This window comes from Trachurus trachurus (assembly GCF_905171665.1).
Source record: "Trachurus trachurus genome assembly, chromosome: 9".
NCBI lineage: Eukaryota > Metazoa > Chordata > Actinopteri > Carangiformes > Carangidae > Trachurus > Trachurus trachurus.
The window spans coordinates 21,316,243-21,331,816 of NC_139895.1; the positions used below are offsets into that span (position 1 = coordinate 21,316,243).

Here is a 15,574-nt window from a genome sequence, read left to right on the forward strand (position 1 = left end):
ACAAACTTACGGTAGTGGTTCCCTGTGTTGGCTCCTTGAGTAGCGACCATCTAGTAACTGAAGAAAACAAGTTGTGTCACCACAGACTAACAAAAGACAGACAATAACTAACAGGCTTTGTTTAGGACATAAATAATAATAATACAAAATTTCACACACGAACGCCACTTTCATGATTTTTGAAGCCAACCAATTAGCCTACATGTTCACTAGGCGTAGCATCTTGTTTTATAGAAACCTTTCATCCTAAATTAGCAAAGGTTTGCTGAGGCGCAAACACAACGAAGCAGCCGAAGGAGATAGGTGAGTAGGCCTACAATTTCCCTGACAACCTCTGTACTTTATCCACGAATTACCCTCTGTAAAGATGTAAAGAAATCATTGACTTTAGTACTATTTTATGCTGTATAAGTAGACCTACTGTAAAGGGTTTTATTTTGAAATATGATAGGCCTTGTGCTGCTTGTATTTGGTTGACTGGAGAAAGAGAAGTGCTTATCAAGATATGGGTACAGGATTTGAGGAAACTTTGGAGACATTTAGCCAAATTACTCAGATGAGGAGTTTGTTGTTCACAAAAATCTGCAACTGGCAGAAGTAGCCTATTAAAACAGCAGGCATAGCTTTACTGTAGCAGCTGTTTTGTTTATGTTGTTTGATTGTTTGATAAGAGGTTTACAGTCTTAGTGGTTGTGCTGATGCAAACTCTTTTGTTCTGTATTGACAAGGTTTCAGTGAACGGTGAGAGGGCAGTGAATACCAAGATGGTTGGAGGAATCACTCCAGAGACTCAGCCAAACATGCTACTTCATCCTGAGTCAGACCCAGACTCTGTTGAGGAGTCTACTGTGCTCCGAAATCAGCAACAAGCAGATGGGTTAGTGTGTTTAGCATCTTTCACTTGTTTCTGCTGTTTGTTAAAATGTAACCGGCCGTAGTTGACATACAGCTGTTTGTGCTAATGCAAACTGCTGACCTACTTCATGTCCTTTCTTCATTTATGATATGTTTTAATTAACTAAGAGTAGCCTATCATATGATGTACATCTAAAATTTAATTGGCACCAGAGGTGGGCTTTAAAGTCGATGATTTTTCTTTTTAAAACGTCCACTTTTATTACATCAAGGCAGTTTAAACATCAAAGCAACATGAACGATCGTCACAACTATAACTAGCCTACTATTATTAAAAACAACAAGAAGGCTTTGACAAACCTCTGTAACTGTTTAATCAATATTACAGTGTACATAAAAGACATGATTTCAGCTATTCTTGATCATTTTCTGACCATTTAGTTCACGAGACAAACACAACAGCTGGCAGGCACTTTCATACTGTTATAGCAAATACTGATGAACACCAACAGCAGAAGATTTTTACAGAGTAGTGGCTGCAAAATGCATATCAGCCTTCACGTTATCTCTCATGTATATCTCCTCAATCCTTTTGTTTTGGACACCGTGTATTAATTATCTAAAGACATAGAGTCGTCATCATACATGTCCTGTGTGTGTGTTATTTTGTCTAGTTTTCAACCTGTTTATTAAGAGGGAGTAGCTGAGACAGTGGTTTGGTGATCACTCCGATCACTGTGCCCCTCCTAAGTGTTCCAGCTGCAGGTTTATCCACCACTTTTAACCTGAGCTGCAGGTTCAGCAGATCCACCATACTCAGCTCTGTGAAGAAGAAATCTTCATTAAACACAGGGCAGCCGCAGTTCCTGATGGTGGCGCTCTGCTGTTGCTGAAGCTTCCCTGGTGTCAGGCAGAGATTCACTGCACAGTTCGGGGTTCGTCTGTTGGTGTCGTCCCGCAGGCCCTCCACAGAAACCAAACGAACTCTGACAGTGAAGAGGGGTGAGAGCGTGTGGGTGGAGAATGTGGTGTGCTCCGCAGAGAGCCGTACTTTACCATGTCCCACCAAAGGGAGGACATGCTCACGCTGAAGTTTCTCCTGGCACTGCAGGACATCCAGTGGAAAGAGGACAGGTGGGGCCAGGGTGAGTGAGTTTCCCTTGGAAACCTTTGAAGATTTACTGGTAGAGGTCGTTAACCATACATCCCCGCTCTTCGACATCTCTTTGTCCTCTTTGCTGACAATTAATGAAGGACAAGATGTTGCTCCTTTAAGACGACCAGTGCCTGATGGGATGTAGAGGGAGGATTTAGCGCTGTAAGGAGAACCGAGGGGAGAGGACTCACTGGAAGAAGGTGTTTCACTTTCTGTGCTTCCTGTCTCTGACAGGCTCTTGCATGAAAACACAGGGAAAAACCCAGATAAGGTTTTCTTGGGAGGGGTTGTCTCCTTCACCTGCCTGTATGGAAGTGTAGGAATACCCCTGTCTAGCAGGTAAACGGGACACTTTGAGTGAAACAAAGACTCTTTCCTGCGAGTGTTGGGGCTCTCGTATATCCCAGCCAGACCATAGCCCTCTGCAGAGAATGGCAAAGGTTTCTGCGTACCCTTCCAAGTCACTGATGCATCACCACCTTTCATCTTCTTCACATCCTTTAATTTCACGTGTGCATTGTTTGCAGAAGTGCTGCTCTTGGGTTTCTGGGTCAGACTGTGCAGGTGAGGCTGGGTTGTCTCTGTGTCCAGCGGAGGGCTTCTCTTGCAGAGCCGAGGGGGAAGGCAGAACTCTGGGATCTTGTCAGGGGTGAGGATGTTGTTGTGCAGGCTACGGCTGTGAGAGAGGGTGGTCTTAGACGAGAGAAAGACGTCCTCCTCACTCTTTCCTATATAACGACTCAGCTCTAGAGGAATGCTCTCGACGCTCTCCCTGATCTTTCCAAGGACCCACATCGTTATTTTCTGATGACTTAACGAATCCACAAATCCAAAATTGTTCTCCTGTTTATAAAAAACAAACAAACACGTTATTAGGAAAATCAAATGAATAGAACTTAAAACAGAATAACACAACTGTTAAAGGCATAACGTTGAGGTGTACCTGTCCCTGAAGAAAGATCTGCATGTGTATAACTGAAAGGCCTGTTGCAGGTTTTATAGGGAAGTGTGGCGGTCTGCATCACTGGTCTGCCGCCCCCACCTGCGTCAGAAAACAGGTTGTACACACACATACGCACAATAAGCTTACACATAACAGACGAAGTCTATGGAGTACCTGTTGGGTGGGTGGCAAATGTCAAATGTGAAGTGCATTCATGTGCATTTGATTTTCCTATGTATCTGACGTCAGCTTTTCAAGAGGTTGAGAAAATTTACATAAGCCCTGAAATGTCCCTTTTATTGAGCTGTGAATGAAGTATTGTACATATTGAAATAACAGTCAATGATAATAATGAAAAAAGTTTTAAAATATGGAATGTAGACATCAAATACATTCGATATCTGTGGCAAAATGTTAAAGAGATGTGGAGTTTTAATATTCATAATAATCCACTATCCACTACACTTAAAAAAACATGAACATATATCGGTGTATGTGTTGTTGTGGCCATGACGACGCAAATATAATCTGCTTTTTAGAGAGGTGACCTCTCATTCAAAGGCAGTTCAAAGAAAGGTGCACACCAGGCCAACACACAGGGCCCACCCCCTCAGTGGTCCACTGACCTTTAAACAGCTTGCAGTCCAGACACACAACTGGCCTGATGTGGGCTACGCAGCTCTAAGTCAGTATCCTTTTATATAGATGTTATATACATCACTTTAAAGAAAGTCCTACATTTGCTGTCATGTACAGTAGTTGTTATGATTTTGTATTGATCTTTTCACACCAATAATATTTCTGGTCAGATTATAATGCATTATTTCAAACATGATAAAGGCCGTAGCTGAAGAAAATGTCAGTACCTCTAATTATTTATAATATATAGTTCAACACATGAGTTACTGAACATAGAGGATATTCTTTATCTGCAGGGATTTCATTCACCTCAGAAATTTAGTCTCAGACATTTCCAGGGTGCAAATGAGTCAGTCATTTTATTGGAACAGATTAACTCATCACAGTATCCCATATATTAAAATCAAATATTTTTCATTTGTCTTGTTTCTCTCCCATGATTGGACTTTATTTCCCTTTATTAAAATCCCAATTTGAATGAAATAAATTATGATAACAACTTTAGTTTTTTTTCTTCCTGCATGTCCCTCTGTAAATGTATTAACTAACCCATAAGGTAGTGTCATTTCTATTGAAGCCAGTCATGGACCGTTGTTGTTGAAACCACATCATGTGAAGAAATTGTAACTACCTCCTGTTACCAAACTGCACAGAGTGCACAGATGAGGACAGGAGCTCCTTTGAACAACCTGAATTCCTCAACCACAAGAGGGCGTGCATAGATTACATTTACTGTTGGTCTATGTCAAACCCACATTTCTCATTTGTCTTGGATTAAAACATTAGTTTGTGTTTCTGTTTACCATTGTGGGCATTATGAGCTCTATAAAATGATTACAAAGGAAATGGAGTCAAGTCAAGTGTTGGTTAGTCCAACTTTTTTCAAGTCCAGTTAAGACAGGAAGACCCCCTAAAACTGCATTCCCTGTGCTTTGTAAAAAATAATCCTTGCTTGTTGTACTAATTTAACATTGAGTAAGCCATTAATAATGTGTGTATGTGTGTGCGCACGCTTATGTATATGTATATGTGCTTGTGTACATGTGCGTGTCTGTGACAGAGAATGACTGTGAAGATGATGAATATGTTTGGGAGGAGTCAGGGGCCTCTGGAGCACCCAGGGGTCAGGAGGCTTTTTGCGGTAGTGAAGATCGACTTTATTATGCCAATAAAAACGCGGAGTGCTCTCAGTAATGGAGAGATAAATGATTGGGAGTCAGAGGAGGACCTTGCCTTTAACCGCTGTCACAGCTGCAATTAACGCTAACGAGAGAACAGTACATTGTTGCCAAATGCTCTGCTGCCGTCAAGTGTATTAATGTTAAAACCTTTTCCCTCTGGAGTGCTACATTTTTGAAATAATAACTCACTGTGTTTTATTTTGTGGGCTTCATTTCATGAATTTATTGTCGAGAATACTTTGTTAATTAATCAACCAAAATATGTTAAACTTCTTAACCTATTCAGCCATTGTATTTTATTCAGCCCAAATTGTGTTGTGAAGTCAGTGATTTTTAGTCTTTCAACACAATTGTTGCTTCTTCATAAGAATTTATTGTGTGTGTTATTGAACCACATTTTGATGATTTTATTCAATTATCAGCTGAAATGAGATGTTCTGTTTGTGACTTTGTGATTTAAACGCCTCTTGCTGTAGATACTATTCTTCCTTCTGCCGTGCTGCACACATCAGTCTGAAGCCATTTTACTTAACCTCCCTTTACTTAGAGCAACTTCTGTTGTTGCCGTCTGACATTTAGACCAGTATGGACCCTGAGCAAAGAAGCCACTTTAAACTAACTCACACTTTGCTTCTTCATTTTTGTGCACAGGATCGATGTACTATGGGCAGCACGGTGGAACTGTGGTTAGCAGTGTTACCTCTCAGCAGAAAGGTTCTGTGTTCGATTCCCTGAGGTGAGTTTGCATGTTCTCTGTGTGTTCTGCCTTCCACAGTCCAAAGACATGCACACTACGTAGTCTAAATTGCCCGTAAGGTGTGAATGTGTGTGTGTGTGTGTGTGTGTGTGTGTGTGTGTGTGTGTGTGGTTCATCTCTATATGTTGGCCCTGTGATAGACGGGCAACTTGTCCAGGGTGTGCCTCTCCCCTGCCCTATGTCAGGACTGGGATTGGCTCCAGCCCCCCATAACATTACATGGATAAGGAGCATAGACAATGGATGGATGATTGATGTACCACACCGGTGGCTGTAACTTCATCCGTTAACCACCTGCCCAGAGCTAAATGTGACCTTTTACCCTTCCTCCATCACAAAGATGGCACAATGGAAACTTCAACTCTGTTTTTGTAGAAGCTGACACTTTGAAAGTTGCTCAGTATGTTGCATGTTCTTGCTGATTCAGATTAGTTGCTCAGTGTGGCAGGAAAGACTTCTGGTGCCTGATGATCAAAGATCAATCAATTAAGTTTTTGTCGAGTCTTGTTCTTTCTTCTCTCCAACTCCTGTTCCAGTTTCGAACGATAAATCAGTTTCATGCTTTCTGTCTGTGCTGCTAAATTGTCACTTTGCTTTTTTTTCTTAGATTATATGAACCCTTACAGATACAATTTGATGACAGCACTTCGAGAGATTCATTTGCGGTCCTTTTCACTCTGTACCTTCGTGTAACCAAACAGTTTCTGTGTAGATCCACGACAGTTTTAGTAAGCCAAACCTTTGTTATACGGTTTTCTCTGTAGCACTGCCAATTATTATGTTTTGACATTATGTGATGAGATTTAAAATTGCAAGTACAAACTGTCAGATGGGAGAGAGATGATAATACACTTTGTTAATTTCCATTTCATTTAATCTCTATTATTGAGGAGGCAAATGAGCCTATATGGGCACTCGCACTCTCACAAAGCACTTAACCTCTTATGAAATTGCTGAAGTTTTTTGGCCAGAGAAGTTCTTTGTCCAAACTCCTTGGAGAAAGTGCGAAAGTGGGGAAGTCGGAGAGGAGAGACATTGGGAAAGAGGCCAGGATGTCTGAACCATTGACCTGTTTCGAATCGATAATAAAACGTAATAATGGCTAATAAGGTGTAATAATTTGGGCCTATAAAGATAGATGGCAGATTGAAGATGGTACGTGCTGCGTCAGAGGACTTTAGTTTGAGGACGGAGCAGAGACACAATACACTTCAGCTCAGGGGGGAGATGGGAGGGGGGCAGATAAAATATGACCCCAGATCAGTGAATCATTGTTTAATTAGCAGGAGGAAAGAGAAAGACGGAGAAAAAGATATAGGTGAACAAAGGAAAGTGGACAGCGGGGCTTTGGAGAAGAGCGAATGAGTGGTGAGAGCGAGAAGGAGAGTCATAGCAATAGTGGCAAAGCGAAAATGGGGAAAGAGATGGGGGGTTTATTATGGAGGAAAGGCAGAGGAAGAGTTACAGTAATGTGCAGTGGTCCAGAGTGACCTGTCATTAGGATGCTGTCCCTCTTGACAGCTTCTGTCTGTCTCCAGGCCTGATGCCAATATGCTAATCTTCCTCAGATGGTCTTTTCATTGGCCGACGCTGACTCCCGTCGACGTGAGCCAGATGACTGTCCCCTTGTCCCACTATTAAAGACCACAGCAATGAATATGGCATGACGACCATTACTGAGATAAGAGCAGATGTGGCCGTATGCTGTCTGCCCACTTGCAGTGAATCACCTACATGCACATACCGATGAAATATATTCACATGTACCACAAAAGTACCATGGCAGGCGTTGCCGCATGTGGACAAACATGGTATTAGTGAGTGAATATGTTTATGACACGATGAATCTTATGAGTTTAGCCAGATAAATCTGGTAGTATACGGAACGGTATAAAGCAGCAATTGCCATGCCCTCATTACTACCACTGAGGTGCCCTTGAGCAAAGCACTTAACCCCCAGCTGCTCCAGTGGAGCTGCTCAGTGGCCAGCAGATCAGAACTGGGCAGCTTCCCTGTGTAAATGTCAGTAACTGTGCGAGCGATGAAAGAGCTCTTGCTCTTAGTGAAATAGTGTATTTTCTAAACACTGGTATTTGATCGATGCTATGTCATTAAATATATTCTAGATTTCCTAATAGTTAAAATGTTTAAGTTTACATGGAGAACTCTGTTTGTCAATAAGCCATAGTTGTATAATAATGTGAGCAAGAGAACAGCTCAGCAGCTAAGATAAGATAAGGCTCCCTGTCTTTCAATAGGTGTCTCGGTTCAGTTATTGATGAAACTGAAATTCAAATGTGCCCAAATATTTGTTAACTCACTAAAATTTAATGTCTAAATATTATGACTAATAATTGGCAAAATTAGATTTTTCTTGAGTAACTCCCGTGCTATGCATTTTGTTAAATGCACAGTTTAAACAGACATTCAATTAATATCTGATTTGTGTTTTTCTGTATGATTTATTTAATTCCTAATTGGGTGCCTTATTCTTAGGGAACAGCCCAGCTTCCATAGTATGTAGTTAAAGAGAAGTACAAGAGCAAATACATGAATCTACACATATGGACTTGTTAGACTGTTATAGGAGGTCAGCCATTCTGTAATCTGTCAATTTTTGTAAAGGTATGGAGTGACTCGTTAGCTGTACTTTCTTTCTTTCTTTCTTTGTATTTCTCATATCTATAGTTAGAAAAGCGAGGAGCCTATAACCCAGTGAGCCCATGTCAGTTTCTAATGTGCTCCCGCACTGTAGTTCTCGTGTCAGTTCTATTGTAAAATTGTTTAACTAAATTTAATAGTGACTGTAATGTACTTTTAACTCACCTTATATTTTCTAATTATCTGTCAAGCTGTGAGAGAAGAAGGAATCCATGTGTGGCAATCATAGGTTTAAATAAATTAGAACAAATGTCTTTTATCCGATCTTGCGAGTACAGTGAATAAAAGGCTACTTTCTGGAACAAAGAATAATATTTAAGGTTGTCCATGTTCGTGTGTGTGAATGTGCATGTATGCTATTGTGTTTGAGTTACGGCAAACGGCAGATCAGATCAATGAATTAAGCTGCTCATTATGATGGCCTGCTCTTGCTGGTCATTAAGAAAAACGCATGTAGAATTTGCCACCCTGGCCTCTATGAAGTGTGGGTAATTACTACTAATGTATCATCATCTATTCAAGACCGTATCGTTTCGTTTCTGAGGGCTGACAGTAAAACACCTCTGACCTAAATGTTTTATTCATTCATAAGAGTCCCTATTATTCATTTTAAACTCATATTTTACATGATGAACAGTTTTTCCATGAATAATTAGTTCTCTAACATTAGAGTCCCGTATGCTTTTATCAGCGCTAACGGTTTTTCATATGGTGAATTAATATATTTGTGTTGTTCAAATGAAATATCACCATAGTTGTACTAATGCAGCTTATTAAGAAACTAAAACCAACTCATAGTCTTTTGACCCAAAACCAATTTGATGGGTTGGAGCACACACTTTCACTACTGTCATGTCAGTACTAGTTAACAGTTTTTGTAAGATCTGTGCTTGGAAAGTCTTTAGTAACAAAGTAAAATTTAAATTCTATCTGCTCCTGACTCTTTAAGAAACACTGCGTTACATTAGAGCACATTCAACATCAATGTAAACTGCTTTGTAAAGCCTGCAGGCTTTAGTTGTTGCAGATTTTATCAATTAGTTCATCATTAACCATGTCATTATTTAATGCTCAAGTGTAATACAGCACAGAAGATTCCAAGTTTTCTATACTTTATACTATAATTTTTAAATGTATTTTCTATCTAATAACTGCATTATGTCTTATTGTAGGACAGTGACTTGGTGACAATTCTTATTCAAATTCATATCTGCACAAGTAGAAAGTCTACCATGTGCACCCCAGTTACTGTTTCTGGCTGAGGGTAAAGACAAACACAAAGTCTTCAGATTATTTTTAAATTAATTTGGGTAATCATTAATTTGTTTTAAACTAACTCACTGGCCTTACATGTGTAAGCCTGGGGTATTGGCTCAAGTCACCGGAGACACAATGCCACCTGGTTTAGTATGTTTCTTATTAACATATCAAACAAAGTATTCATATTGACACATCACAGAAACACACAATGACTTGGAGGGAAAAACTGAGGAGATGATCACACACATTAATGGCCTCTGAACATGTTGAAAAACTCTTCTATAAGAATTATGAGTGCAGCTTCTTCCCTTATAAAAATAAACTGCACATATACCTCCTTACCCTGTGCATAAACACATGTGCACATTAGGAGACCCCGTGTGATAATAAGATTCCAGAGGCATCTAACTCTGATGTTGTGAAGACAGAGGATCATGGTGGGTAATAATGGCTGCATTATTACTCCTCTTGTGCCTTAATTAGTGGCATTTAATTATACACTAATGTAGTGAGGGCTATTAAAGACATTGGGGCCCGCTGATCAGGGGAGTAACGGGCACACACACACACACACACACACACACACACACACCTACAGGCACAGACACACACTTTTCACACAGGCACTTTTGTGGTGCCATAGAAATTTTAGTTCCCTTTAACTAGGAATTACAGACACCCTGCAGGGAAAGTGTGTGGGTGTGGGTGTATGCGTGTGTGATAAGAGAGATAGAAGGACGAAGAGAGAACCTTTGGGGAAAAAATGAGGATGTATACAGAATAAAACAAGAGACATTGGACGAGGAAGGAAAAGATGAGGGTAATCACTATGTATTCTGCTCGTTAGCAATGACGCCCAAATAGGTTTTAATTCTTCACTCCCACGCCTCTCCTCCGCTGGTGCATCTCAATTATTTGTTCAGAGGCTGGTGTGACAATAGTGTCAGCTGTGGGATCCTTTGGGATGCTAAACAGGGTACAGGAGGTTGAATATAAGTCATTTTCAGTGGGCTGAACCTGGCGCTTTGTGCTGCTGGAGAGGGGAAGCTTCAAAGCTACGTTTAAACAGAGCACACAAAAGAGCAAAACTTGATCCGATCTCCCAGCCTGCTTTTGAAGTTGTGAAGCCGCAGCCCAGAGTGCACGTCGGCTGCTCATATCTGTCTTGTGACGACTACACACACCTGTCTGGGACACAGCATGCATCAGGCCATTCCAGATGTGATTCATGTCATGTTGTCCACTAGTCTGTACATAATCATGATTTGTGATATGTGAAAGATGACAGAAGCATTTCAATCTAAATATCTCTCTGACTAAAGTTTGTCTCAGACAAAGTTTGCTTTTCAACATTTTTCTACATTTTAGTTTTTTATACATATAGGCATACTTGAATTTGGCGAAGTCACACTTTATATTGAAATGATAAACTTGAATGCAATTTTTTACAGCACCCTCATTCTGATGTTTATTTATATATATACACTTCCCCAGTGATCAGTCTGTTAGGTGTCCAAGAGGAGTATTTAAATTTTAAGTCCAGAGTAAATGACAATCATGTCAGTGTGTGTTGATTCAGTAAATTCAGGCTTACTGCATTATTGCGAATTTCACCCTTGTTATTATCCTACATTATTTATAAGGTTACAGGCTAAATGTAATTTAAATTAAAAAAAATCTTTCTGGAGTGTTGTATTTAAATGGAAAATCTGCTGCCTTTCTGAAAAGTGTTGGTGAGGGAAATAAACTCACTCATGTCATATACATTTCATAGAGTAACCGGTGGCAGACTGGTACATATCCTGTGCTGTTATTATTTCCTGTTGCAGACTGTGGTAGTGACCCTTTAATAACTGTATTTAGAGAGGCAATTAATACACACGCTAAAATCAACATAATTGAATTAATTGAGGACACTTGAAAGCGTATGTTTTTTCTTTTTTTTTTTGCCTCGGATCGACTTGATCTAGCGGTAATTTAATATAAAAGAGTAATGTCACGGTCTAATGGAATTTATGCTGGTTTTCCTTCAATAATGTGGTGAGCAAACATGGTGAAAATTGTGTGGAAATGTTAATTAAAACGACCATTTAAATAAGTACAACACCAAAAACGACTCGGTTGTAAATTCTTTATAAATATCTTCAGATAAATAGTGTTATAATACAAGCATAACATTTTCAATGCACTGGTAAGTAACACACTTAAAAGTGCAACAGGCCTGATTAAAAACAAAACAAAAAACGAAGGCCTGCATGTTTTTAGTGGATGCCGTAGATTAAACAAAAAAATAGAGTTAGAGCAAAAATAGAAACAGAGTTGTTGGTTTGCATTCGGGATTTTTTTTTTCCGACCGCTTGTTTCCTAAATCAAAGCTTTCTTTGGCTTTAGCCTGTCTAGCTACTTATCTGATTGTATTTATCAGTGCCACATTACAGTATGTGGTAAATGCCCTCACAAATTGTGCAAATAAATTATGATTTCAATCAACATGGGTCTAATGAAAAATTCATTACATAAGCACAATGTTAACCTTAGTTTTTACATTTCTCCTACAGCTGCACTTAACTCAAACTATGACATCTCAGCCTGGCCTGTCTTCTTTTCTTTTTCTTTTTCAATGTTTTGCGTTACTTTTCAAAAATGACCCCCAAGTTACCCGTTTAGGACAGCAGGAGAGCCGGGTGTAAGGAGTTGCCTTTCCCCTCCAGCAGATCGCTTTTCTCCATGACGGAGGCCGGGGAGCAGAGCTGCGCCGGGCCGGACTGCAGCCCCGTCAGGCCGGGCACGGGACCCAGAGACGGGGTGGGTTTTATGGGCAGAGGGACGGCGGGCAGGGTCTGTCCATTGGTGCTGTGGTACAGGCCCTTCGCTGACACGCTGAAGGGCGCGTACTCGGATGACGCGGGCATGGGCACGCCACCCATGGACTCCGACAGCATCCCGACGTGCGGCCACATGGAGTTGACCACGCTGCTGAGCTGCGGGGGCACGGGGTAGCCCAGGTGGTGCATGACAGAGGTGAGGGGGAGCCCGCTGGCCATCACACCCTTGTAGTCCCGTCCTATGATGTTCTCGATGGCGAATGGGTGTTTGAACCCGCCCGGCTGCGCGCAAGCAATGCCCCCGTAACCCTGAAAGTGAGGCAGCCGGCCCACGGTGCTGGCCGGGCCGGCTGGGTGGTCGTGGTGGCTGGATGCTGCCGGGCCCAGCTTGTTGCCCGGGTGGTGGTGGTGATGGTGGTGGAAGTAATGCATCATCGGGGAGCTCTTGCAGGCCATATGCTCAGCGCGCAGCACCTTGAAGCGCTTCCGTCTCCTCAGGAAGCTGCCGTTCTCAAACATGTCACCACAGTCTGGGTGCAGCGCCCAAAAGCTGCCTTTCCCCGGCTGATCAGGCCGCCGAGGGATCTTGATGAAGCAGTCGTTGAACGACAGGTTGTGTCGGAGTGAATTCTGCCACCTCTGGGTATTCTCTCGATAATACGGAAACCGGTCCATGATGAACTTATAAATGTCACTCAGAGGGAGCATCTTCTCAGTTGAGTTCTGAATCGCCATTGCTGTCAGCGATATGTAGGAGTAAGGGGGCTTCTGGTCACTATAAGAGTTCTTCCCAGGACGAGGCATGACTGGTTTGTTTTAGTTTGAATAAAAAAAAGCAAGAAAAAAAAGCAGCCTTTCAAAGTTGTGATTGAAGTGCTGTGATCACGGAGCTAACTCGACGGTCTATCAGTCGCCATCTGACGGATCTCTTCCAAAGTTCTGAGCCATTAGATTACAGCCTGTTTGATTTCCCTGCAGGTATAGGAGTTACAGTCTTGCCTAAAGGCCCGCGGCTGTAAGGTAAGATCCTTAAGAGGCTCCTGCATCCAAAGGAAAGAAGAGTTGTGTCTCTTTGCCAAATTCGGCTCTTGGCGTTGTGCGTAAAAGTCGGTGCCTGTGCGTAAAAGTTTCGATGTCTTCTGAGTTCCCTCTGTTTCCGCGGCGTTTGAAGAATGTGAGGGGCCAGTCTGCTCTGCTGTCTGTGTGTGGTGTGTGTGGGTGTGCTCCGCTCCTCTTGTGCGATGCTTCCACTCGCCGAGCGCCGTTTTTGTAAGACCCCCGCAGGTCGCCGGCTGTATTATCTATTATCCAGACACTTAGGGGACACGTCAAGGGAGAGCAGGGGGCTGTGTGTGTGTGTGTGTACGTGTGTGAGCACCAGCGCGCACGTCTGTTCGCGTAAGAGAGAGAGGGAGAGAGAGAGATGGGGGTAAGGAAATGAATAAAAATGAGGGGTGGGTGGTGCGATCAGCCCTCTGCGTTTGCCTCTAATCTAATATGAAAAAGCCCCGCGTAAAGCAGCTCACACACCGACGGGGGCGACTGTGATTGAGTTTAATTAAACGGACGTTTCTTTCAAATGTATTTCAGCAGATCACTAAGTCCCCAATGATGGATGAAGCTACGTGGCCCTGACCTTTGACCTCACGTGTCAAACAAAAGTGTGACAGGATATAGCCCATCCCAGGTGTTGCAGGGCTTTTGCAATTGCTTTGCATACGAGAAACATTTCTGAAAATGTGATATGATGTGGTAAATCTGGCCTCTCCTTGTCCTAACATGGTTGCAATAAGCATCACAGGGGACGTGGATCTGAAGTGCCACGAGGGAAATAAATAGTAAAGAATGGAATACATAAATACAACCTCTTTGTTAAATCTGCTCGACTGCACTTTGCAGACTTTGCAAACAATAAATCATGTCTTCCTTTGCGCACAATCATCAGTGCGCTACGCTACTCCTCTGCTCTCAATTGCACAAGCGCACACACTCACACCATGCAGTGTGTGCGTGTGTGTGTGTGTGTGTGTCAGAGAGAGAGAGAGAGAGAGAGAGGGGGAGAGAGAGGCGCTGTTGTTGATTACAGTTTTTTTCAATTGCTAACAAGCAGTGGTCGAAACTGAAGTCACATTTTCAAAACTCTTAACACAGTTTGCAAAACACAAGTCCATGTGGACCAAACTGTGAAGCACTTTTCATTGCTTTCACACTAAATGCATTCAGTGACCACAGTCACCAAAATTCATGGACTCTTTTCTCAGTTACTAGTTCACCACCTGCAAAACACTAGACTTTTACAGCACATTTTTCAAATGCTAACACACTTTGTTCAAAACAGTTAAAAACACAATCAAAACACAATGATGGGAGGGAGGGAGGGAGGGGATGGGGGGGGGGGGGGGGGGGGGGGGAATTTATGTTGCAGGAACATTGAAATATATAAAATGTCAAATCAAAAATATTTTATTGAATAACATAAATAAAATTATTATGCAACTCCAAACACAGGTGAAGTTAGTTTCCAGCTCAAAACCGATCCAGGTGATCTCTGTGTTTGGCCTCATTAGAAACCATATAAAAAGTGTTTGTGAGGGGGGGGCTTCTGGTTGTTTTTTCTTTGGAAATATGGATCACATGGTTTACAGTAAACTTTTTATTTTTTTGTAAGGTCCCTTTGCCTACCTATGCAAGGGCACAGAGAAAATACATTTTCTTGACGTAAATTGCTGCATTCCTGATTCATTCTTGTTGCAATATATTATCTAGAACACTCAAAGTGCAAAGATATTGCAGTATTTATTTTATAATAAAACTGATTTACTGATTTTGAAAAAAAAATCATTCAAACTTCAAAGATCAAATTTATTTGAAGTAATGTTCTTTGTTGTTAGTGTTTTGTAGTACAGTGTGCTAAGAGTGACAGTGTTTGTTTCCACAGTGATACTATGTGCTAGTGTTGTGGTTGAATGAGCTTATTTTGAGACATGTATGAAGTGTTTTGTTGGTGAGGCACCGTTTTGGGGAAGAGATGAACTGTTTAGCTGAGATGCCTGATGGAAATGCTGGCTGTGTTAAGAGTTTTGAACATGTGACTTCAGTTTCGACCACTGCTTGTTAGCAATTGAAAAAAACTGTAATTGCTGAGAGGGGAGTCCGGCGGCTGTCTGTCTGTTCAAACACTCTCCGGTGAATCCTACAAGGATGTAAACAAACTTCATCCTCGGCTCTGAGTGGTGTTCAGCGGAGAACAACAAAAGCTGCTCACCTCCCCATGCGTTGTCTTCTCTGGCCAGGAGT

General features: G+C 41.7%; 2 protein-coding genes across 2 annotated transcripts; both read right to left on the bottom strand.

Moving 5' to 3' along the window:
* Window positions 1–1,525: 1,525 nt before the first annotated feature.
* LOC310991012 (C2 calcium-dependent domain-containing protein 4C) lies at window positions 1,526–2,806 on the bottom strand (the record flags this gene model as incomplete). The annotated part of the gene is made up of 1 exon (XM_083978580.1): window positions 1,526–2,806. One exon carries the CDS (start codon window positions 2,804–2,806, stop codon window positions 1,526–1,528), a length of 1,281 nt encoding a protein of 426 aa, XP_083834706.1.
* A 9,309-nt stretch (window positions 2,807–12,115) lies between these two features.
* Window positions 12,116–13,081, bottom strand: foxb2 (forkhead box B2; the record flags this gene model as incomplete). The annotated part of the gene is made up of 1 exon (XM_083978507.1): window positions 12,116–13,081. The coding sequence occupies one exon, from the start codon at window positions 13,079–13,081 to the stop codon at window positions 12,116–12,118; it is 966 nt and encodes a 321-aa protein (XP_083834633.1).
* Between the last annotated feature and the right edge of the window lie 2,493 nt (window positions 13,082–15,574).